Source organism: Lutjanus erythropterus, chromosome 17 (assembly GCF_056507025.1).
Source record: "Lutjanus erythropterus isolate fLutEry1 chromosome 17, fLutEry1.hap2, whole genome shotgun sequence".
NCBI lineage: Eukaryota > Metazoa > Chordata > Actinopteri > Lutjaniformes > Lutjanidae > Lutjanus > Lutjanus erythropterus.
In genome coordinates, this window is record NC_139333.1 from 26880466 (window position 1) to 26905897 (window position 25432).

The 25432-nt window shown below is 38.7% G+C and overlaps 2 protein-coding genes across 5 annotated transcripts in view; both read left to right on the forward strand.

Moving 5' to 3' along the window:
- Nucleotides 1–1056: 1056 nt before the first annotated feature.
- LOC146312356 (uncharacterized) lies at nucleotides 1057–7841 on the forward strand. Of its 4 annotated transcripts, none has more exons than XM_084741649.1 (10): nucleotides 1057–1830; nucleotides 1953–2003; nucleotides 3192–3266; nucleotides 3507–3572; nucleotides 4865–4930; nucleotides 5015–5057; nucleotides 5189–5371; nucleotides 6132–6401; nucleotides 6550–6639; nucleotides 7395–7841. In XM_084741649.1, exons 3-10 carry the CDS (start codon nucleotides 3192–3194, stop codon nucleotides 7799–7801), a joined length of 1200 nt encoding a protein of 399 aa, XP_084597775.1. In that variant the 5' UTR covers nucleotides 1057–1830; nucleotides 1953–2003; the 3' UTR covers nucleotides 7802–7841. The 4 variants fall into 4 exon arrangements, with proteins under 4 accessions (XP_084597775.1, XP_084597776.1, XP_084597778.1 ...); XM_084741650.1 differs by having other exon boundaries at nucleotides 1058–1830; nucleotides 5192–5371; XM_084741652.1 differs by lacking the exons at nucleotides 1057–1830; nucleotides 1953–2003 and having other exon boundaries at nucleotides 3211–3266; nucleotides 3507–3577.
- Nucleotides 7842–9415: 1574 nt separating this feature from the next.
- myo1d (myosin 1D) overlaps nucleotides 9416–25432 on the forward strand; it is a 148093-nt gene continuing 132076 nt past the window's right edge. Inside the window, exon 1 of the mRNA XM_084740389.1 lies at nucleotides 9416–9881. Coding sequence (XP_084596515.1) covers nucleotides 9787–9881 — 95 coding nt within the window. The 5' untranslated portion in view covers nucleotides 9416–9786. The remainder of the gene's footprint in view (nucleotides 9882–25432) is intronic.

The window sequence follows — 25432 nt, forward strand, 5'->3', positions numbered from 1 at the left end:
CTGTCAGTCTTCCTGTCATGAAGTCCACACTGAAGAGCTGGAGGATTTTTCTCAAGGAAAGAAACATTGGATCATTATAATGACGGGGTGAAGGTGCTCATGTTGGGCTCCTGTTGTTACCCTCTAGTGGTCAGTTTGGTGGAGACATCTGGATGAAATAGTTAAGAAAGTTAAGAAAAAAAAAAAGAAAGAAAAAGAAAAGAAATTTCAAGGCAGCTCTGTCTTCCCTGGAATAAACTTCAAGTTTTGCCAACCTATAATCTTTCCTTGAGTTTTAGAAACGCACTTCAATGAGTTTACAGCAATTTTTGAAATTCTGCCATTCTAAAACTGAAAGATTCAACTTTATCTATAGAGGACAAGTTAATTATCTCAACAAAGTATTATCAGTTTAACTTAATGTTTTTTTTAAAAGAGAGTTTAAATTGGGCCCAAAATTAAAAAGTCAAGTGGAGTTTCTTTAAAAGACTTTTGGAGTTTTGAGCCCAACTCAAAGTTGTTTTGAAAACGTTTTAGCAGCTACTGTCTGGTTGATATAATTTACTTTTCTTATTTAGGTCAACTTAATTTCATTACATTGGATTTTAGAAACCCACTTCAGTGAGTTTACTAGACAATTTTTGAAATACATTTTATTTAAAGAAGAAAAGTAATGTATGTCAACAAAATATTATTAGTTTAGCATGATTTTTAATGAGTTTGAGGTGGATTTAAAACTCAAATCTAGTGAAGGCAGGTGCCTTGAAAGTAAGAGTCTTCTCAACTTTTTTTGTTTTAACAGTGAATGAGTAAAATTTGATCTACACTGTAAAAATGAAAAAGTTGATAAAACTCAAAATTCACAATTTTTGGTTTCCAAAACTCAAATATTCAAGTTAATCTGAAGAAGCAAAGTAAACTATCTCAACAAAACAATAATACTTTATCTGAGAGTTTAAACGTCAAAAATCTGTCGGTTTTACAGTGAATGAGCAAAATTTGCTACACACTGTAAAAACAAAAAAGTTGAGAAAACACAAAATTTCAAGGCAACTTACTTCAATGGTTTTTTTTAGTTTCGAGACCAACTGAAAACTGTTTTGAAAAAGTTTTGCCAACTTATAATGTTTTGTTGAGATAATTTACTTTTCTTCTTTAAACTTGAATCTTTGAGTTTTAGAAACCACCCAAAAAGTGTATTTTAAAAATGCTTGAGTCATCTCACTGGTGTGTAATTGGATGATGGTTAATGATTTGATATTTCAGCTCCAACTGTTTAATTTTCAAGCACCCAAACAGTGACAAATAAGATTCACAGCTCAGTGTGAACAATTTTTTTTTAAACACATTTTTTCTGGGAGGCTGTGAAACTCCAAGACTACAGTTTATCTTAAAAAAATAAAGCAAATTATCTCATTAAAAGATAATAGGTTGGAAAATCTTTGTTTAGTTTATTTTAAAACCTTGAGTTTGAGTCAAAACTCAAAAATGTAGTGAAGGGAGTTGCCTCAAAATTAAGAGTTTTCTCTTATTTTACTGAAATGAATGCTGGTTGACCGTTTTCACACCTCGTCCTTCTGTGGACACCAGTGTGGAGGAACTGTACTGACAAAAGAACAACTTCTCGCTGCTGACCATACAGACTGAAAAACTGCAGACGACGGACGAATTTCATGTCTACATTTGCAACTAGTCTGTGAAAAGTAACACCTAAACTGAGTGGGAAAGATGCTGTTAAACTGAAGTCTGTAGTTTCCCCTTTTGTGTGCGCTGCACTGTGTCACCTGCTGAGGAGTATATAAGGTGATTTTCAGTCACTGGCTAAGTTTGTCATCATGCTGATATAACGAGGTAAGAGTGACTTTGAACATTGTGTTATGACTGAGATGCACGTACATTTTTACATGGTAATATATTTGAAAACAGACAGAGTTGATATGATTTGTCACATTAATGATTTACTGTTCTTTCAGGACTATCAAGGCCTCCATCCTGTGAACTGTTCTACACATGTCCTGGTCAAGGTACATTTACATTCATTATATATCGTCTTAATCTCAAAGATACTGGTGTTATCTGTTTCTGTGGAAGACTGTTTCTGCCAATATGGTGAAAAAAGATTCAGAAAGTCATTATAATACAAAAACATGACATGTAGTATCTCAATATAATGAAAAACCTTATTATCTCTATCTTATCTCAAAATTTGACTTAGCATTTTACTCTTAATTTTGAGAAAGTTTTTTATTAATTTGATAAATGAAGTCATGATTTTGGGATACTAACTCAATATATTTAGATACTAAGTCACTATTTTCAGTGGGTAAGGCATTATTTTGAGATGCTAAAGCATTATATTGTGATACTAGGACATTATTTTGAAATAATAAGCCATTATTTTGAAATTATGTTCATTTTTTGCAATAGTAAGTAATTATTTTGTCATACTAAAACATTATTTTGCGATACTAAGTCATTATTTTGTGATAACAAGTCCTTATTTTGAGATACTAAGTCATTATTTTGTGACACTAAATAATTATTAATAACTTTTTTGAGATACTGAGTAATTATTCCATGAAAGTTTATCATCATAATTATTTAAAGGATGTTTTTTTTTCATTGATGGAAAAGGGCTCCCATAGTTTCCTACAGTAAAAACTGAATGTTAAATTTTTCATTTTTCCAATATAATCTGATTTAATATTGTCATGAGACTAAGGTAACCAAACCATTGAAAATCCATCACAACTGACAAAAATGGTGCAGGTGATCCAGATAAATAATTTTACGTAAATATTAAAACCAAAATTACACTGACTTGATGTTAGACAAAGTTTTGAAATCCAACGCAGCAGAAAAAAATATTTTTACTTTGATATATGGCATACATTTATTACACATTCCTTTATGATTCTCATATTTCTTTCTGACTCGTATTAACACTAATAAACTAATAAAATACTGATACATCTGAACAGAACATTTTCTTTAATCATATCAGTAAAAATATCAGCTTCTCTGCTAAAGTAACTTGAATCTCATTCCCAGTAACTGTATTTGATTACAGTTTAAAAATCTCCAGGAATCTGTGTATAAATTATATGTTCCTCAGAAAAAGGCAGTCTCATTTCATGTGATTATTATACAGTGAGTAAGTGAGAACCTATATAACTGTCATCTTTTTATGTAACTGTGGTTGTTGTCCCCAGATGGTTGTCTTAGCTGTGGCTGTGTTTGTAACGTTGTCATCTTGTGCAGTTGGCTGCACGGGGAGCACAAATTCTGTGAGTATGAGCTTTGTTACGAGGCTACGAGGCAGATGGAACATGAAATTCATCCATTATGCAACAAAAGTTTCTGGTTTTCCCAGATGTTGTTTAGCACAGACAGAACTGTGCTGAGCGTCTGTCGCACCGAGCTCATAAAGAGAATAGAACATTTTATTAAAACCCATTACTCACAAAGTCGTGTGACAAACTCAGGTTTTGTTTGACGCTCGTTTCCATTTCCTCCTTTGTTTCCAGACTGAGATGAAGCTTTGGAGCCTGAAGGATCAACCTGTGTCTGTGCAACTAGCTGCTGTGTTCAAGGTGCTGTGAGTAACTGTACCTGTTACCTGATCAGAAGTATTGATCAGTCAGTCAACAGACAATTAAACAGCTGTTTTGATAATCAGTCGGTTGTTTCAGGTAATTTCCAAGGGGTTATCAGTATCAGGTTTATTGCCGAGTAGGTTTTCACACACAAGGAATTTACCTTGGTGTTTTGGTGCATAACAAGCAGAAAAATATAAAGAAAGATAAAAAGCAAGTGCTGAAAGTCAAGAAGCGTGATAGAAAATAGAATAAAGTATGAAAAATGGTATAAAAATATGTACAATGAGTTGTGTAAATGTAAGAACCATGCAGATTTTGTGCAGAATGTGCAAAGTATTCACCAGGAATTACAAATCCATCTGCTGATACACATCCCCCCTCATCCTTCCTCAAATTGCCATCTGACTAGCAACCAAAATATTCTAACTTTTCATTTTATTTTTTCCCTTAACCTCTTCTGTAAATGTTATCTCCATACATTATAGTATTAATGTTGTTTTACAGTTTTCTTGACTCTTTTTTTGTTGCCCTGTAAAAACAATCCAGACTTAAGACATTTAGTCTCCCTGTCACGCCATTAAACTCCCAGATTACAGAAGTACAAAAACCCTCTGAAACATTTGAATCAGTCATTATTATGTTAATCCTCCTGCAAGAATTTTCAGGCTTTTTAAATTAGATTAGAGCATTTCAGTTGCTAAAAATGCACATTGCATTGCATTGCAAATATTTTCTGATATTTTGTAGAGCCAAAGATTATTAGATTAATAGATAAAATAATTGTCAGATGAATCGATATTAAAAATGATTGTTAGTTGCAGCCATACCTGTGTGACTGATGCTATAAAGTCATTTTTATGAAGCTTTCACACACAAATTTTGGAAAATACTTAAGTCAAAGGCAACAAAAGAGTTCAAAATATCCTCAGTACAACCCCATCCAACAAAAATGTTTGAATAGCCACCAAAAACACCAAATTTCCAATTTTTTATTTATTCCTTTGACCTTTTACTGATATTTTTTTGTAAATTTCATCTCCCTGCATCTTGTATCAGTGTTGTTTACAGCTTTCTCCTCCTTATGTCATTAAGCCTCCCAGTTTTTTTTCAGAAATACAAAAGTCCCTCCTCTGTCTGTTCTGGACTTCAAGCTGCAACACCTGAATCAACCATTATTATGTTAATCCTCGAGTTCTGTAAATCTGCACGGATTTGCTTTTTGGCTTTTTAAACAAGCTTCCAGCATTTCAATCTTTGCTAAAACTGCACACTCTGCTGTATTGCAGGAGATGGAGAGTCTAAGGTGTGAACAAACAACACTTCAGCTGCAGCAGCAGAACGCTCTGACTCAGGTAGCTTATATATAACATCCTTACAATCTGTCTCCAGGCTGTGCATCAGCCACTGAATGTGTCATTTTTCATCTTCATTCACAGATTGATAACACAAGCCATCGCAAAAGAGCTCAGAGGGAAGTCGGTCAGTCAATAAAATGAGATTCTTTGTTTTGAACCGAATGATTTACAACAGTCACTTTTAGTTCTTCGTGTGCTGCTGTGGTCTGTAGATCTTATTATCAAAGAAACTGGTCAAAAAAGTCTCTTCTGAAGCAGGAACAAACATCCTTACTTATGGCTGGCATGATGATGAGGAAGACAACCTGCATGTCCCTGAGGAAGACTTGAGGAGACGGGGCGATCCCTGCTTCCACTACACGATCCTGGACCAGGCCTGGCGTGCCACCAACGCCACCACCAAGTTCAAGATGTGTGACCGCCAAGTCAAATGGAAAGGTAGCTGGATTTTCTGAGTGCAGAGGCGGACTCAGGCTGTCTGGAGTCCCTGCTTTATATTAAAATTGTTTTATTGTGTGACTTAAAGTTGTTAGGCATCCTATATGGCACTGCATTGTGTTTTCTCCAGTAAAGGGAACCATAGAGAACGCTTTATCACGGTTTCTCCACTAAGGGGCACCCTAGGGTGCAATTTGTCATGTTTTCTTCACTACAGGGCACCCTAAAGGGCACTTTATCACATTTTCTCCACTAAAGGGGACGCTGGAGGGCACTTTATGAGGTTTTCTCCACTGTAGGGGAAACTACAGGACACTTTGCAAGTTTCCTCCACTAAGGGACACCCTATAGGGCAGTTTGACAAGCAACCTAAACAGCACTTTGTCACATTTTCTCCACTAAGGGTGACCTAGAGGTGCCCTTTAATGGAGAAAATGTCACAGTTTGTCATGTTTTGTCCACTCAAAGGCACCCTAGCGCATTGGTTCCCAACCTGAGGTTGTGGCCGTCAGAAACCACAGGGGATCCCCAAGATTTGTTCTGCTCTGAGGTCCCTAAAATCAGATTTTCACATGTTAACTAAAATCACAATTTCAGGGTTCCTTCACCTTTTCCAAAGTCAAATTCAAGTACTTAAAAAGCATTTTCCGTTCTCCAAGGAAATCACTGGGCTAGAGAGGGCACTTTTTTATCTATTATAGGGGCATCCAAGAGGGCACTGTTGACATTTACGATTACTTCTACGTTTTTTCCACCAAAGGCTGGTACCGTCTCTTCTACAAAGGAAAGAGCCTTCAGATGCCCGAGCGGTGTGTCCCCGTGAACAAATGTGGCACCCACTCCCCTCTGTGGCTGGCAGGGCCTCATCCCAAGAGGAGGCAGGGCATCGTCACCCGCAGGGTGTGCGGCCACTGGAAGAAGAACTGCTGCGCCTTCAAATCCACCCCCATCCAGGTCAAGAAGTGTCGCGGCAACTACTACGTCTACAAGTTCACTCAGCCGTCATCTTGTTATTTGGCTTACTGTGCAGGTATGAGGAGGGTGTTATATTATTCTAACAGAAGGTGCAAATCTTTGGATATTTTCTAAATCCTTGCACCTTATTGTTTGGTCTTTTCCAGATTTATTTTGATGTTAAGGAGAAATGTCTGAATGATGGTGTTTCTGTCTTTTATCAGATATTAACACGCTCATATGTGGGCGATGCAGAAGAAACCAGTCCTGTGTGAGCAGAGATAAGATCAACTGGAGGTGTAAAACAAAGAAAAGTAAGTTTTTGCTTTTGTTGTATTTTGTTTGGAGGGGGGTCCTCTAAAAACTTTAAATCCTTTAAATTAGAAGGTCATGACTTCAAATGTGTCTTTTTTGCTTCTCCACAAACATGTAAAGGATGTAGATGCAGTGGCTCGTTCACATCTTAAGTATTTCATCATATTTATTATTCATTGTTAGTTATTAACAGTGAAACTAATTGTATCAACTCAGTTCAGTTATGCATTTTTAAGTCAGTGGGCAAGTGTACAAAAGAAGATTAATGTTGAACCCTGATTGTGGTCAAATCATCTGTTTTTGTTTTTGATGAAGCGATCTTTAAACATCTGGAATGAGTGCAAAAATCAATCTAATTAAAGACATATTCCAGCCATTTAGTTTTTCACTTCCATAAAGTCTGAAGACTTACACGACACAGATAATAAAATATCCAGAATTGGTGCAGCAGAGGCTGAGATATCCTTACTTTGAATGAGCAGATCCAGTGATCTAGGTATCCAAAATCAGGATATCTACATTTCCCACCATTCACCTAAAAAGCATCTGGCTTCGTTAGACCTTTCCTGTCTAATAAATGTCCATGTCTTTCAAATTCCACACTCTCTAGTTTGAAACAAAGGCTTTCTGTTAAAAATCTGTAGTCTAATACAGCTGTTTTCATAAGGCTTGTAGTACTTGTCACTACTATCTCACATAATAATAATATTAATAAAGATGATGATGATAATAATAATAATTTCCCTTCTTTCAGTTTCTTCCAAAAAGGTCCACTTCTTTGCGTCTTACCCCGGCCAGCTCACAGGTAAAGTGAACAGGATCAGGTACAGTAAGGTTCTGGTGAACGTGGGCCGAGCCTTCAGCAGGAGGACCGGAGTGTTCAGGGCTCCAGTCAACGGGGTCTACCAGTTCTTCTTCTCCACTCAGACGGCCAACACCGGCCTGAAGACCGACCTGTGGCTCGTGGTCAACAATTACTGGGTGGCTGTCTCTCACACACACGTCTCCCGTCCCTCCTCTGTTGGTGCCTTGTCCACGTACATGACCTTCCTCCGCAGGGGGGCGAGGGTGTACGTCACCCACAACTGTGGCAGGTCCTGGGCCAACGCTGCTTCCACCACCATCACGTTTGGAGGCTCACTGCTTGTACAAATGAGATAATATATATATATATATATTTAAACATTTTGACAATGCATTACATTTTTAAATTTTCACTGTAACTGTAAACTACTTTTGAGTGTCCGCTGAATGCCTGAGGTAATGACTAACTGCCTGATTTAATGCCTACATGTAAAGATTATAATTCTAAAAAAGAAATAAAAAGTTTGTTGTTGATTGATTCCAGTATGGGTACAATAATATTAGAACATATGCATCAAGGAAACTACTTATGAATTAGAACAGGATTGAATACTAAAAATACTCCACATTCAATACCTAACAGAGTTACAGTAGTTACATCTAACTTTTTTCTCTGCCATGAGTTTGATCACCGTTCTTGAAAAATGATCAATGAGCCTCAGATCATCGAAAATGCAACTCTCAGCAAACTATAAATAGTTTTTATGGTCCATCAGACTATGAAATATTAACATTTAGTCATTTCCTGAAATAATTTGAAACACCCAAAACTTTCAGTTAAATAATAGATTTTAAAATGCCAAGGAATCTGGTAATAAGTTTCATGATAGCCCAAAAATGCAATTATAAAAACACTAGTTCAATGTGATTATGGGAAAATGTAATATAGTCCTGGTTCAGTCTCTGTTCTCAGATTTTGTTTTATTATTTATTTTATCTAGTTTATGGCTGAAACTTATGATAGACTTATTAGTAGATTAACAGAAAATCATTTGTCAACAATGTTATCAATCATACAATAAATTAAGTCATTATAAATTAGAAATTCTAAACAATTTGTTTTATATAAGTGAAATCTTTGGGTAGTAGAAATATATAAAGTAGCACTGATGCACAATATGTAGTAAAGTAGTGCCTACTAATAGGGGGCAGCTGGTACTAAAGCAACACTTTTCAGATAAATTACATTTTTAAATTTAGCCGCAAATTAATTTAAATAATTTTCAGTGAATTTGTGGTTAATTTTAAAGAAATTTCAAATATGTGAAATGGTAATTACCACCCACTACATGAAAATAGTACTTGCTAATCATCATATAATTAACCATGAAATTTGGGGATGATTTCTATCTGTAACAAGCACTTGCCTTTGTTTCACACTAGGTGGCGCACTAACATCAGTGTAAGCCTTGTGTTCAGCTCCAGGAGCTCTCAAACAGAAGGCCTCACTCAGGTTCAACAAGGGCAGATCAAAGGAAACGATACAGACCTGATATGATCAATAATAGCCTAGCTGAAAGTCAGTAGATTAATTTGAGAACGAGGCTGTCTCTGCAGAATGACTCTCAGGATCTTTATTCATTCATGTCCCATTGAGAAAATTCTGACGAGGCCTCATTTTTCCTTTTATGGTAACAGAGGGCATCATAAAAGTCAGTCCGAACATTATGATTTTTTTTTTTCTCTCTCCGGGTGTTTTACAACTTAGAGGTGGCCCCGTCATCGCTGAAATATGTATCAGAAACTGCGGTCTACAGAAACTATTTGCTTTCCAGCTCGCAGCACAGGACCAGCCTGACCAACACCTCTCCACAGGGCTGAGGGGGCGGGGCATAGCAGAGGCGGCTGCGATCCTATTGGTGGACGGTCGGTGTGGACGACAGGGGAGAAACTTCAGGAAAACGCTGGGAGCTGCAGCTTGGCGCACGGTGTGACTAACGGGACGAGGATACACTTCGGCCTCAGGAGGAAACTTTGTATGGACATGAGGATATTTTGGGATAATTTGCCATTTATAACAGAAAACCTGCACTTCTAAGGAGAAAAAAGGCGTTTACCATCATTTTACTTTCACTATTTATAGCAACAGGGTGTTTTCTAACATTTTGTGGACCTTTTTTGAACATGAGTGAAATTCCAGTTTGACGATGCGTATTGAGCACACAGCTGTCCACTGAGGAGAGGAGGTGCTCACGCGCCAATGTTCACCTTCTGTCGGCACTTCAAAGCAACTCGTTAAATTTAATTTCTCCACGCGCTTCGGTCAGAGAAAGGATATCACCATGGCAGAGCACGAGAGTCTGGAGTACGGGAAAGCAGATTTTGTGCTTCTGGACAACGTGTCTATGGAAGAATTCATGGCTAACCTAAAACTCAGGTAAGACAACAGCTCTGCCTGCTGCCCTCAGCGGCCATTCACCCCTGTAAATCCACTGAAAGCCCCATAAGCACCCATGAGACAGAAAACAGGAGAATGTAGCATCTTTCTGACATAGTTTTAGCTGAAAATCTGCCCAGTTGTCACTTTTAGCCCTTCAACAGGTGGTACCTGTTGCTCAGTCAGAGTCTAGTTTCATCTTGAACTGTTCAGCACTTCAAAAATAGTGTGAAATCAGGTAATATGGGATATTTTCTTGTTAAATTACCAAGAAAAGTACCTGAAGTTCTCAAGACTACCTTAAATGTCACTTTTATACCTTATGCTTACCTGCTATAGCTCTAGAGCCTGACAGATACTGGATTTTTGGGGCCGATAGTGACATTAAAAGTAGAAAAATACTGATATTGATATGTAGGCCGATACAGATCATATACTGTATGCATAAACACACATTTTTTTTGCAGGGATCACTCACATGGGGTGACAAACGTGTGTAATGGAGGTGGGATGTTTTACAGTTTACCAATAAACTTTATTGTCCAAAATGACACCAGGGAACTGAAATGATAAACAATAATATAAAACTTAACAACAATTAAACTGTAATAATTATAAAACATCAGTATCTCTTGACAGATGTTTCAGCTGTACCTCAAACACATTAAAGGGACAGTTCACCCCAAAATCAAAACTATGTGTTTTTCCTCTGGCCTGTAGTGCTTTTTATCCATCTACATAGTTTTGGTGTGAGATGCAGAGTTTTGGAGATGTCTGCGTTCTCTCCAATCTAATGGGACTAAATGGTGTTGTAAAAATTATTTGTCTAAATGGTGAGAGTTGCTAGTTCTCTGAAGAATTACCAAGAAGGTGTGATGAATCAAATCTCATGACCCAGTTACTCAAGATAACCCACAGACCTTGTTGTGAGCAGTTTCATGTAGGAACTACTTTGTTACGTAACTTTGAGCATCAAAAACCAAGTGCCATTTAGTTCTGTTAGCCTGTATTAGAAGGAAGGCAGACATCTCCACAACTCAGCAACTCACACCAAAACTATCTAAATGGATGAACAGGTTATCTGATGAAGGTGAACTGTCCCAGTGAGAACCTCTTCCTCACTGACATGTTCAGATGTATTATGGGAAAGTCACTGATGGTTTAAAAAGACCTCAGTTCAGCTTAATTGAAGAACAGCTGTAAGTGGTTCAGTCCAATTATCAGTTCGGTCCTCAAATAATTAATATAACTTAGGATTGATCGATTTAGTCAACAAAATGTGAAGAAATTGTAAAAAGTGCATCACAGGTTCCCAGATGCCAGAGTGATGTCTTCAGATTGTTTCTACAACAGTCCAAAATTCAAAAACTTGTAATTTACTGTCATAAATGACAAAGAAAAGCAGCAAATTGCCACATTTAAGAAGCTGGAACCAGCAAAGGTTTGACAAATAACTAATCGATTATCAAAATAGTTAGCAACCTAGTTACCTCAGTCCAATTAAAATGATTGTTTCATGTAAAGGACATTTGTAGCAACAGTGCAATGCCATGTTTGATTTTTAGCTCTTAAGATTAAAAGATCACAAGTTGTTTACTTTCTGTCTCTATTTTTCTGACTTCAACTTATGAATGAACAGAACCTGCCAAACAACTCAACATGTCATTTATGTAAATTTTGTCACTGCACAGGTGTGTTCGTTGTGTGAAACCTCGTGTGTCTGTGCAGCTCTTGGATACAGTGACAATAACTCATTTGTTTTAAACTTGTCGGACTGACCTACTGCATTCATTTGATGCCTTCTCTCGATCAAACCGGTAATTCCCTTTGAAAAAATGCTGTGAGAGACTCCACCCAAGCTGCACAGACAGCCACAGTAGCCTGTAACTGCACTGTTTGACTAGATAGTCCTCCTGCAGGCTGGTTTCTGTCAGCTGTGTTGACAGTGGCTCGGTGTCGAGTATGATGTCAAGCATGTTTTGTGAATGAAGACGAGAGAGCAGCAGTGTGGGTTAATGTTGCGTTTGAGATGGGCTGTGGCTTGGAATCAATTTCCTCGTCTCCTTTCCTCACCTCTGCCATCTGTAATGAAAGTGCAAACTGATCCCTGACAGCAGCTTTTAGTGAGCTGCTCAGCAGGAGTTGGTGGTTGTGGACAATTATGCTGCTGTAGATGTCGTAAGGACGTAATTAGTGAAGATTTAACCAGGAGGAAACTGGTGTTTTACCTGACTTTATTGCAAAAACAGAAAGTTGCCTCAATAGTGGGTCTTTGACAGCACAATGACAGGTGATAGACAGTGGCTTTCACATAACACACACACAAAAAAAAAAGTTAAAGTTGCAATTATTTTGGCAGATAATGAGTGCGATAAGATTCAGGATTAGTGGGAGTTTTGCATCACAATTTTTAAGTTTACTTTCACTGAAAAAACTATTAACATCATGATGATGTGACATTTGTTGTGGTCTCTACAAAATAAACATTTTACATCCACAGCACAAGATTTGTAGTCCAGGGCATCTCTGTAAAACTGCACTGGAGCACATTTTTCCTTTAATTAAAAAAATGCAACTTCTGCAAATTGAATGTCACACTTGGCCATATTGAAGGTTTGATAATATTTCAATTAATTGTTCAGCCCTAGTGTAATCTTAACACCATTACAGCAAAAGCAAATTATTATCCAAATTTAAAGAAAAATTTAAGTGTAGAAAACTAAACGATATCCTTTAATCATATGTTACGTACACGTTTTTGCATAAGAGAGTTGTCACATATGATTCAGAGATGCATTTTCTATGGCAGGCAAAGATGTTTATGTTTTGTATTTTATTGGGAAATACAAAACATAGGAAGAGAAAACAAAGTCAGTTTAACCACAGGTAAAGCATAAACAAACTACTGTGAATCTCAACAGGTTGAAATGAAGATGAGTCAAACTTTCTGCCTTTGAAGGTGTTTCCGCACTATTAAAAGTTCAAACACATAAAAACAAAACAGGAAATGATCCCAAAAAAAGAAGAAGAAGAGGTGAGGGTACATCAATCAGGAGATAGAGATTGACAAGAGTTGAAGAATATTAAAAAGGGTCGCCACTTATTGTAGAACATATCTGAATTATCTCTGAAGCCAAAGAAGCTATTAATTTTTTAGCTGTTAAAGATGGAGGGAGGATTCAGAAGGAAAAAAGATTGCATGAGCTATTTAATATGTGGAAATTTTTTTGCCATTTTCCTTTGTGGTGTCTTGATGAAATGCCTGAAAAAAAAAATTAAACATTCTGGTCTACAATTGTTGTTTAATTGTGTTATGCTAAGGTTAGCTAAGTTTGTCTCAGCAGCCTGAAAAAGATGGCAAGATGGACAGCTGAATTAGTCAATACTTAATCAGAAATCTGTGAGATTGGACTATTGATCCTTAGAGGGGAAACTTCTTCATCATCATCTCAGTTGTTGTAATTTCTCAGCACTGCCTGCACCAGTAGTGGGTAAACTGAACTTTCAATGCCGTCCCAGTCCAGTATTCTAGCCACACTGGCAGTAATGACTCGTAGAATAAATATTTAGAGGTTTTAATGGCTGCAGGTTTCTCCTGTTGGCTCTTCAGCTGCATGGTTTCCCTTCTATGGCCAAATAGAGTGTGCTGCAGAGCTTACGCACCAAATCAACTGTGATTCCTGCCATCAGAGTGATGAGTGAAGGCAATCGTAATATCCACCCGCCCGTTATAAGCATGTGTAACGTACCCTGTCCACTTGGCCCTGTTTGAAGTACCTTAAGTCTGATCCACTGCCTCTCATTTCCAAACTTCTCATAGTTAATTCAGCTTCAAGCATGTCTGTCATCTGTCATCAGAGCTGTTGTCTTACCTGTCATCGTCATCCCTCTTCCCCTATACTGACCGAACTTCAAAGGTCCTATAATTTAAAGGCATAAAAGGCCCTAGATCTGTCTGCATGAACATTTCTAAAATTTTAATAATATCTGATAATATATCACAGCAGAAAGGCGGTTTGTGTATGAGTAGTAAGATAATCAAACTATTATTTCTTTATTTGTGTATTTTTATATTTTAGAATAGATAATAGTCCCTTTAAATATATATTAATTGGGAAGATTGATCATGATTGAGAATTAATGATCGTAACAGCTGAGAACAGCTACTAAATGAACCTTGTGGTGACTTTGTTTTGTCAACTATTTGCATGCTTGACAGACTGAAAGATGAATCAATTTGTGGCACCTTTCAGTGGGTTTCCTCCTAGTTTTCTATTTATAGTAGGGTGATGAGTAGGTTTGCATGTTTCTCTCGCTTACATAAAAGAACCAACTTTTAGTACGGATGCCCAAACTTCCTTGTTCATTTAACAGACCACACTGCAGCAGTGTTTAATGTTGTGTTAAAACATGCAGTAATAGATTTAGTAGGTACACAGAAATCTTATTGGCAACTCTTTTGACAGTTGATCAATATTCAGTTTTCAAGCAAAGATCCCAAACCTTTGATGTTTTTCTCTTATTAAACGAGAGATTTTCCACTTTCCCCTGTTGTACAATATAGTGAATTGAATATCTTTGTAGTTTGGACAGATTGTTGGGTAAAACAAGACATGATGATATCAACTTCAGCTCTGGGAAATTGTGATTGCAATTTCTTTTAAAAATATTTTCAGATGTTTTGGTTGGAAGAGAATCAGCCAAGGGATCGATAATGAAAATAATCATTTGTTGCAGCCCTGAACTGCAAAGTGTACATCTGTGCTGTAACTGTATAAATATGAAGCTGAAAATGCCTCAGAGGAGAAAGTTCCTGGTGTATAAGAGTGCAAGTTTCACAGAGGACAGGGCAGTTCTGGTTAGCAGTGTTTTTATAGCCATACCTCTTAAATTAGATAAGCTGCGGTGGTGTCTACAGTAGCTCTGGCAGCCAGGCGTGAAGACCTGAGAGCAACCAGACAGCACCAGGCCTCATTTTCCCAACTCTCTCCCATTTTCTGTCTGTTTGTTTTCCCTCCAGCCAGACAGCGCGGTCCGGAGATGGCGTGTGCAGATTGTTATTTGTAGAGGGTGTGACCAGCCAGGAGTGCTTTCTTTTTGCTCCTTTTTCCGTAGACTGAGAGTGCGCGCATGCATGCATATGTGATTGTATTAGCCTGAGTGGGAGTGGGCCACTTATAGAGGGATCCAAAGGGCATGAGGCATCTAATGGTGTGCATTTGTCCTGGTGTAGTTACCCAAAAACAAGTAGTTCTGGAGCACGTCTGCACGTCTCTCTGGGGTGTATTTCACACTGCACGTGGGAGCTCAGCCTCACAGTTAAGAGCTTGGCTTAATGAAAAAAGCTTGCAGCACACCAAAGTTCAGCTCTAGACCCACTTAACAAAATTAATTTATTTGAACATTTTTACAAGTACTGGAAGAGCAGTTTGCTCATGCTTCATCATGCTCACTCATTGTTTGCTGTTTCAGAACTATTTTTATTTGAAGTGGGTCAAAAGCTGAGGTTTGGTGCGCGGCCAGCCTTGATTTAGCAACTCTCCCGTTGCCTGAGTTTGACTAGCAACCAGCTGAATTACACTGACTATGTTTACATGCACTAGTGATGTTCCTAACGACTAATTTTGATCATTGATTTTGCAGACATTTTAATTTAGACTAGTCAACTAGTCTGGATGCAAGAAAACACTCAGAAAACAGTTAAAATTAGCTCAATTTATGAATCAGTAATGTTTAACATTGTCTGAACAAATACAACACATGAATACAACTCACTGAATGTGTTATCTTTTCTGACCGAGCAGGGCCAGAGCATTTGCAGGTAAACAATATTGTTAACCCTGTAGTGATGCCACACAGTGTGGCTAATGTTAGCATGTTAGCACCAGCAGCCTGCTCTCTTCTCAGGTTAACGTCCACCTGCCTGTTCAAAATAGGGTTACATTTTTCTCTGATTGAGTGGTTACATGCCAGTTTATTCAGACACATACAAACTTTTTTCACTTTCTAGATCAAAATGCTGTCAAACTCTACTGTTTCTATGAGCTGTCATCTGTCTCACTTTGCTGATTACAGCATTTGAGTCATCCAGCCATAGCGAGGGGCGCTGCAGCCCCAGATAGTGGCTAACAACTGCATGACATCCTAGAGGCAACAGTTAACTGGCGTTGTACCAGTATTTCTTGTGCCAACTAGTGAGGGAGGCGATGTTTATTTGTTCAGCCGACTAACTTTCCAGCATTATTCAGAATATGACAATGTTCCAAATTTGATTTGTCTTTTCCAAATTTAGTGTTATGCTGAATGTTTCTGCCTTCTGTGCACATTCATATCATGCGTCTCAATTGGGTTTTTACCGCAGTTTGAGACACACAACCTCTTGCCTGTTTACAGTCAAATCTGTGTGTTGTAAACTTTCAAATGAAGCCTGGGGTAGGGATGCACGCACAAAGGAAAGGCCCACAATTTTGGCCAGAAGAGAAACACATTTACTTTTAAACGTTATGAAAGAGTTGGAGTTTTAGACGCGTGCAAATATTGCAACACTGACCTTTTCTAGAATGTCCTTAAACAGATGTGGTAAATAAGGCAAATAAGGCCATTGCAGGGGCACTAACTGGAGAACTGAGGAAAACTGGAGCACCTGGAGGAAACCCACACAGGCTTAGAGACAACAAGCATCAAACTCCACAAAGAAAGTCCGTGTGCGATTCAGGATGCAAACCTACAACATTCTTGCTGTGAAGTGAAAGTGCCGCACCACCATGCAACCTGTGAATGAGATTGAAAATGAAAGATGGAGGCTGCGTTTGCACAGTTGAATAAGTCCGGCACCAGTGGAAAACCTTAAATAAAATCTTATTTCAAATTATTAAAATATCCACACTTTTCTATAATTGAACTAAGCACATGAACAGGAATATTAGAATATTCAATTTCATTAGCCATGCAATCAGCTTAGTAGGAATATTGTCCTTTTTCAGTAAGGCAAAAACCAGAATATTTGTGCATGTAGAAGTAGTCACTGGTGTACAGGGGATTTCTCCTTGTGTCATTAAATGTGTGCCATATTGGTATGTACTCAAGTCCCCCAGTGGCTGCATGTGAACCCTGATTTGGAAAAGATTGCTTGTTTCCCCTCAGAGTGGCAGGACATGGTTGTTCAAGTTGACATTTACTTTGTTTGACTTGAGGTTGAACTGCGTGGCCTGTTCCAGAGAGCCTCCCAGTCTCTAAATAGACCCCAGCAGATGCCCAGTCTCTTTGTGGAGATGTCTGGTAGGATAAAAGTTCAACACAAATTCCTGCAGGGTCTTGGGAATTTTGTCTGAATCGATCAGTCAGCAGATAAGACTCGTTGGACTAAAACTGTGCGACGCAGGCAGCCCATTGGACCAACGTGTGTTTATGTTAGAGAATCAACTGATGTGTGATTAAAAATGACTCATGACAGGAAAATACAGCTGGTTACAGACCGAAGGGAATTATAGTATCAAAATACATTATTTAAATTTGTGACTGCTCCCTTCTTCTCTAAATTGATATTTAATTGATGCCCATAGGGAGGCCACAAGTCAGGAGTTCCCCTACAAATGATAGGGATTAAGTGTCTGGCTCAAGAGTTTCTCAGCAGGATAGATGTCAGGAGGGCTTGGACAGACAAAATAATGATTTCAGGAAGCAGTGAACAGAGGCTCTGTGGATATTGTAGTTCTCTTGGTCCTTTAAGTCTTACAGTATGTGTGTGTATCCCAGCAGCCAGGCACAGTTTTACTGCAGCTAAATGTCTTTATAAGGCAGCGTTGTTTTGTCTGTCCAGTGGAATCCAGGAAAAAAACATTCCTGCAAATCTGCCATGTGTTTCTCAAATAATTATGGAAGGATTTTTTAAATTCTTCTTCCTAGTTGGTGTCTGATCTTCCATATTAAAAACACAAGTTCTACACACATAAACTTACTTGTATTTTCTGTTTTTGTGTAGAATAGATGAATGAAAACTGGTCAAGAGGAACTTGACAGAATCTGAGCTTCACTGAGCTGGTTGTTTGTTTTAATCTTGCTGGAGTACATGACGGGTGGGGCTTGTATCCCGTAGCAAAACACAATCAGAGCCCAAATATGTGCACTATTTGAACGTCAGTTTAGTACATAGCAGTCTGCATTGCCCAGATGTGGTATGCACTGCTATCTGGTGCAAATAAATTCAACCAGAGAGAGAATTTGCAGCTCAAGACTGCACCTTCCTTTTGTTTTTCCAGTGGGCTAGAGATAATAATTTAAGATTTCAAGTCAAGAACACTGTGCTGAAACTCAAAATGCTCCTGTTTGTCTAACTGTATGAACTGCTGTGAATGATTTGACCTTTGAACCCTTCTATGGGCAGTTAAAGAGAACTTTGAACCGGAAGTCTCTAATAATATGGAGCAGGCCAGCAAGGCAGGGAAGCTGGCATTTCCCCTTGCCTTTGCTCCTCATATTTCATTGTTTCCTGCAGCTCCTCTTCATGGTTAGTTGGGGAATCCTGTGTGCAGACAGGCTCACGTATTTAAGAATCAAAATTGTGGGGATTTGACACATGCTCCTAAGAGTTACATAACTCACAATTCAAGCCTTTGAAGTTAAAATTGTCACTCTATATCTGGTGTTTCCTGGATTTCACCGTGAAATTACTTGGTAAATTATTTTCATGTGCTGTTTAAGGAACAATGGTGCCCCTGTTTTAACTGCTGTAACTGCAGAGAGGCTTGAAGAGGTGTGGTGCAGGAAGGGACAACTCTATCTTTTCTCCTGCAGAACAAACAGAGGGATCAAAGTACCCAAGCTGCTCAGGTAGAGAAGGCTTGTCAAGAAGAGACACCCATAGTCAAGGATCAGACTTCGTACTCCTCCTCTGAGATATGGTTGAGAAAATATACTCGATTTTTTTATTAAAAGCTAGGGCTGCACAATTAATTGCAATATTATCGAAATCGCAATGTCGCCAAGTGTAGTATTAAAAACGCTGAACCAGAACCAAATATGCAAAAATGATCATTTCCACTAATTGTATCGCAATTCAGTCAAAATAATTGCATTATAAATCCATAATGATAAATCCAGCACTGAATGTCTTCTGTAGTTATCTGTTCTTTTTTTTTTTCCTTCTTGAAAACATTATTGTTGTTGGCATATTAGTCGCTCTCTGGCAATCCCAAGATGCCTTGGGTTGAGTCTTGGGCTGTCGACCAATCAGAGGATGTGTTCCTGACTTTTGTGTGACTTTGCTGATCCATAGATGTATATAGACCCATAGAACCTTTAAAATATGCAGTGATGACAGTAATGAGCTCAACCCCGCAGTAGGCATCACATGGCTGCGGTATTGTGGTTATGCGTTTGTGTGTGTGGGCAGCAATAGCTGCCTAAATGTGCTCTATATTTGGAATATTTCCATTGCTTTAGCTTGCCTTCAGACAGACTTCTGCCACAGGAAACCCCTGCCAGATATCACTCTCACTACCTCAACCAGACTCCATTGGCAACATCGGTCATTTTACTTCACAGAACACACGAGTTTCTGGCATACCGCTGCCTCGATCGGTTAGTTTTATTGTGTTACTGTGCGACATTGATGTTTTAAAAGGTTAGTTCAGATTCACTGAAGTCACACAACAAGACAAACTAACCGGTCGAGGCAGCGGTAGACCAGCAACTCCAGTGTTCTTGTGCGAGGTAAAATCATGGATTTTCCCAGTGGAGTCTGGTTGGGTTAGAGAGAGCGATATTTGGCTCATATAACGGTAGTTTCCCATTAGAAAAAAACAGCACGTTAAATCAGTGAAAGCAGACATTTTGCTGCTGATCCTGTCCACATTAGTACATTACTTAGCTTCCTGCACCGGTACTCCTGCTACTTCTCCAAACTCGGGGTGTGTCAACTGACATCTACTGTAAATCATACTCTGACTATTAATAAATAGTACCTCCCACAACCCGACTTTAAATAATCTTCATTATCCCTTTAATGCTGATGACATTTTTATGACCCAACATGTGTTTTATGTCATAGGCTCCTTTTAAAGTTAAAAGTGTTGTCAAATTTGGTGATGAAGCATTTTTAGGCCAGCCTTCTTTCCTTAGAGCTCACATATTTGCCTTATTTATGCCTTTGTTCATTCCTCAGTAATAAAACTTAAGTCGATGTGCAGCACACACAGTTCTGGCTGATACTGTTCGCCACAAAGATGAAAATGGGTGATTCTGTGCAGCAAATGCCTCTAAGAATATTTAATCCCAACCCGCTTATTAAAGTTTTTTCCTCTTAGTGGTGGTCAGCGACTGGAAGAGAAATATTTATAGATGAATGCGAAGATAGAGTGTGTTCTCCTGTTAACTTCCTGCTCATTTGCCCAGTAGTTCTTGGCTGTGCCGAGGAGCAGCGAGGCGAGGGAGTGTACTGTCAATTATAATCAGAGGCCTTAAGATAGGGGATCCGAATCAGATGGAAGGCCAGTTGCACTCATAAAATATTCTTCTTTTATGTTTTAGTCGTAAAAACTTAATAAAAATTCATTGCTAGAGCTGCTTCATTGCCTCAGACTGACATTCCTAGGAGATTTCTTGCTAATCAAGAAGAAAGAGTCTCCCCCGAGCTGACGGATTCATAGAAGGCTTTTTTGAGAAATGCCTCGTGGGCCTGCTCCCCTGCAATCCGGCAGTGAAAAGTCCAGTCTCGCCACAAGAATTTCCATACAACCGTCTGTAATCTGAAACACATTACCATCCTTACATAAACAGGGCCTGTGCTCGTGTAGCTTTATTCCCCTCTAAAATAAGTTCACCAGCTCACAGAGACGTCTCATTTGTGGACTGCCTGAGTTGGCAGGCGGGGTCGGCAGCAGGCCGTTCAGCAAGCTTTCACCAGTTTTAATTCTTTTTTTAGTGCCTTTGTGTCATAGTTTTTATTTCATCTGGCCACTGCTCTTCACCATTTTGTCTTATAACTTTATTCCTCTTATATGGTGTAATTTATGTGCCTTGCATACACACAGTATATTGGATCACTGATATTTTAAGTCGCAGCAAGAATGAGCCGTGGGATTTTCTAAAACTGGGTATTAAACCTCACTATTTCTTGAATACTCACCCAGATGTGTAGCATCATTTACTATCAAAAGTATTGTGATATCAGTGTTGAATGTTTGGTCACTTGGCTGCTCATTCTTTTTCTTTGATGAGATGGTTTTTCAACTAAAACATAGTTGAAACAGCAGTTGAGGAGAAATCTCTCTGTTTTAGTCAGCGTTGTCTCCATGTTGGCTTTAGAGCTCAGGAGCAGCTTCTGAATGGACCCTGTGGTGAGACTGTCATTTGCTGATTTTAAAGAAACTTCTTGTTCAGCTGATTTTGTTAAGATAACTTTATGCATTGTTGCAAATTTGCCTTATTTTGTTAAAGCACAGGTGTGCTGATTTTTACACATCCAAGTCTGTTTTCTAGTCTAATAAATTGCCTCAAGTGATGTCTCATGAGTCAGCAGTGATGAGGGCTGAAGACAGCAAATTTAAAAAAGAAAAAAATCTGGGTGGTCTGAAAGAAGTGAACCTATCAGACCTCTGCAGACTGCTCCTCATCTCTGCTCGAGGCTTTTAGCTCAAAGCTAAATCAGCTGCTACTAGCATAACACACCTAAAATCTCCAATGGAACTATTGGTGGTTGAGATGTGTTATGGGTAATGTAGGCGCTAGTTTTTGATAAGGAATAGGAAAGGAAATAAATCATTAGATTCTGTTGCATCCTTTTGTTGCTTCACTTTTGGAACAGTCCATTGCGGGGGTGGACAGCCTGGCCTAAAAATAATATCATGATCTGTTTAATTGCAGTCTTAATCCACAATGTTATTTGCAGTCTTTTTTTTTCCAACTGTATCTCCATTTTCAAATATTAGCTAATGATAACCAATGTTTTGTTTTTCTCATGTAGTGCTGATGGGTTCATTTCTGCCACCCTGAGTTGCACCATTTACATCACACAAGGAGGAGCCACATGAAATAATTTGTCCAGTAAACACTGCCATCTAGTTAGCAACATCACTGTAATGGTTTGTTCATGTAGAGCAGATCCGCTCAGTCTTGTGAAGTTTTGAGACAGTGGTAGGAGAACATTAAATACTGCAATCTCTTCGACTTGTCTGAAATATAGATTGTGAACACTTTCAAAATCAATTACAGTCTAAAATCACCAGATCATGCACCACTAGATTATAGTAAAACAGCCTCGTAAAAAGTGTGTTGTCCAAATCTAAACTCAGGAGGGCTGCAAACTTATTTCCATAGTCGATTAATCGGTCAATTATTTTCTTGGTTAATTGATTAATAGAAGTTTGACCTAAAAAATGTCTGAAAATGGTTTCCCAAACCCCAAGATGACGTCTTTAAATGTGTTGTTTTGTCCATAATCTAAAGATATTAAGTTTACTGTCATAAAGGAATAAAGAAACCAGAAAGTATTCACATTTAACAAGCTGGAATTTCTTACAAAATTATTAATGACTGAGATAAAATGGTTTTGCTGACCCTGGTCATCTTTGAGGAACTCTAAGGTTGCAGTTTTTGCTTTGTATTCTACACAAATTCTTCTTGCCTTCTATAATTTTTTAATATCCGAATTTAAAATGATTACCCTGAAAGAATAATTTTTTACTGTTGTCATTTGTACTGTCTCACCAGAGGATTTAATGTTGTCGGTGTCACATTAAAGCTGTCTGGCTCATGATTTAACAACCAACCGCATCCTCTGTCTGCAACATTACCCCCAGACACAACTTCCCAGAAGCCTTGTTCTCTGGCCCACACACACACATGCACACACACTCACACGAGACACGGTGCATTCATGCAACACTCTTATCTCCTATCTGATCCTCATTCTCTGCAGTAATGAGCGTTAAGTTTTTCAGGAATCGGCTTGCATGGCGTCGTGTTGGGGAATCCTTGATGATGCGTGTGTGACTCAGATGGGTGATGTTGCACACGAGTGTGTGTGTGTGAGAGAGAGAGCATAGATATGGGTGTTTTCTTTGTGTACAGTTTGTGTGTCGGTGGTGGATGTGATGTCATCCTGTGCTTCCTTCAGTGTTGTATTGTTCTCTTGTCCACCTGTTGGAGCTGTGTCCTGAGCCGCGGTGGGGGTGGAACAGCTTACTCACTTTCACAGCCAGGGCCTCACATCACTTCACAGTGACACACACACACACACACACACAGGGCTGGGATTATTTACTGCCACTATTTGATGCACATTTGTTTTCCTTTAGCAGTCTTTTGAAAGTGGTGGAAAGTAACTAAGTACATTGACGATTTATGTACTACTTTACCTGAGTGTTTTCATTTTATGGAGTCGGTTTTATTGTTTTTCATGCTCCCAGATTCCTGTTCAAGTTCATTTCTACAATAATAATATTAATAAACTGACAATAAAACTGCTCAAACTTTGTGTATCTATATGTGCCTAATACCTGTCCTCTGTTGTCTGCTTTTAAAGCCATTTATTTCTTCTGTGTCAGGTCTAGGGCTGCACAATTCCAAATGCAAAAATAATGGCAATGTGACCAAGTGCAGTATCCAAATTGCAATATGACTTTTTTTTTACCAGCCCTTGTCAGGACAGCTTGTATATTATTCCATGACTTTTCCTGGTGTTTGAGGTTTTTGCCGTGGTATTGTTTCAGTGTTGAAATATTTTAGGCAGGTGTCGTATTGAAGTCATCATTTTGGTATCGTGACAACAATACATGACCTGTTGTAGGGGACCCGAACCCTAATTTGAGAACCACTGCACTGACTAATGGACCTAACTGTGTATAAAGTAGTATTAATGTAATATATGATAATTTATCAGTCACAGGGGAAAAAACTTTTATTTCAGTAGACTTTTTAATGTAGGACTTTTTCTTGTATCTGAGCATTTTTATTGGTACTTTTACTTCAGTAAGGGTTAAGTAAGGTGAGGTACTTCTTTCCACCACTGTCTTTGCTCTGTATTGTTAATAATCCTATTGTTCCTGTCCCTGCCCATTTTTCCCTCCCCCGTCTGTCCTCATGCTGTTTTACTTTGTCCATCTGTCTGTTTTTGTGCTCTTCTCTGCCCTTCTTTTAGCCCTGACAGAAATCATAGTGCCTTCCTGAAATAGCATGTTGAGTAATGTCTGGTTCTTTTGGATCGGTTCATTTCTCCATTTTTTTTTTCTTCTCTCGCTCCCCCTTTTTTTTTCTCCAAATCCATCCAGTCATGCATTTTCATGGCTGAGCCCACTGAGATTTTTTTCATCAGCTGCCGCTAGCCACTGTGTTAGAGCATAAACAGGTTCAGCATCAGGCAAGCAGCCAGGTCCAAAAACCCCACCATGACCTCTCCCTTCATTTCTCCTGCTTTTACCAGAGAGACCTTTTATTGAGTTTTATTATTGAGTTTTCTGCAACTTACAGTAACAACATATGTTGTGTGTGTAAAGGGGGTGTGGTGGATGGCTGTGATCCCAGTCAGCAAAGAAAGGAGGGTCAGAGCCACCTGATCTGCAGCCAGGCTGTTTACACATGGCTCCCATTTCCCCAAAGTATCCAGGCCTGCAGCCTCATGAGAACATCCTGTAGTGTGAAGGAACACATGCTCAAGCGTGGCCTTATGACTCTGTCTTTGGAGTGTGCTGTTGTTGTGCTACTACTTGAAAAATATTGTTTGTTAAAGTCCTGCAGAATGCATACAAGGTAGATAAGGTAACTTTAGCTAATTAATTTCCTGTCACCCTTAATGCCTATGAAAAAATCCACATCCACACCCATAGGTCTATCTCTAAGATGCAGATGAGGTTGACAACAATCTCCTCATCATAGAGTTGTTATTGTGGGATCTGACCTGGGACTGATCTCTGTGGAACAATGTCAAATCGGGAAAGTAAGGCTGCAACTAATGATTATTTCATCGATTATTGAAACAATTAATTGACTAGTTGCTCAAAATAAAAACCTTGTATTTTGAGTTTTTACACCAAAGTTTGTGAGAGACAGATACACAGAGAGGATCATGTTTAGAAGTACCAGTGTCCAGTACAACTCCCTTAAGAGTTTTGCAGATCAAGGGTTGCCTTCTAGACACAACAGAGACAGAGAGAGGAGCACAGCTCCAAAAATAGAAAATCTGTTTGTGGCAGCCTGTGTCTTAATTGTGTTGCGTTGCCACAAATAAATGAATGTACGGGAAACACTGATATTCAAGCCATGTTTTTGTTCTTGATGGTGGAATCCTTCATGCAGGTATAGACAGAGTTGTCTTGGCTTTTAACTGATAGCTAGCTAATAAGCTACCCTACTGAGTTGAGTCCGAGTCTGCATTGTCCACATGTCCAGCGTGTCTCCTCTTCAAATGTTTGTGCATTACTGACATACTCCCACGATAAGCTCGGTCTGCCTTACAAATCTTGCAGGTAATTGTTTTCTTTCCACGTTGGGTGTGAAGTGTTTACCTGTTGCTACGTGGTCATTGTTGCACATGTGCTCCTCTCAGCAGAGATGGG

What these genes read in the sequence shown, in the direction of transcription:
- LOC146312356 (XM_084741649.1), top strand. Translation starts at nt 3,192, where the DNA reads ATGGTTGTCTTAGCTGTGGCTGTGTTTGTAACGTTGTCATCTTGTGCA. An exon ending in AAGAGCTCAGAGGGAAGTCG is followed by an intron (nt 5,058 to 5,188) that starts GTCAGTCAATAA and finishes TCTCTTCTGAAG; the next exon opens with CAGGAACAAACATCCTTACT. An exon ending in CCGCCAAGTCAAATGGAAAG is followed by an intron (nt 5,372 to 6,131) that starts GTAGCTGGATTT and finishes TTTCCACCAAAG; the next exon opens with GCTGGTACCGTCTCTTCTAC.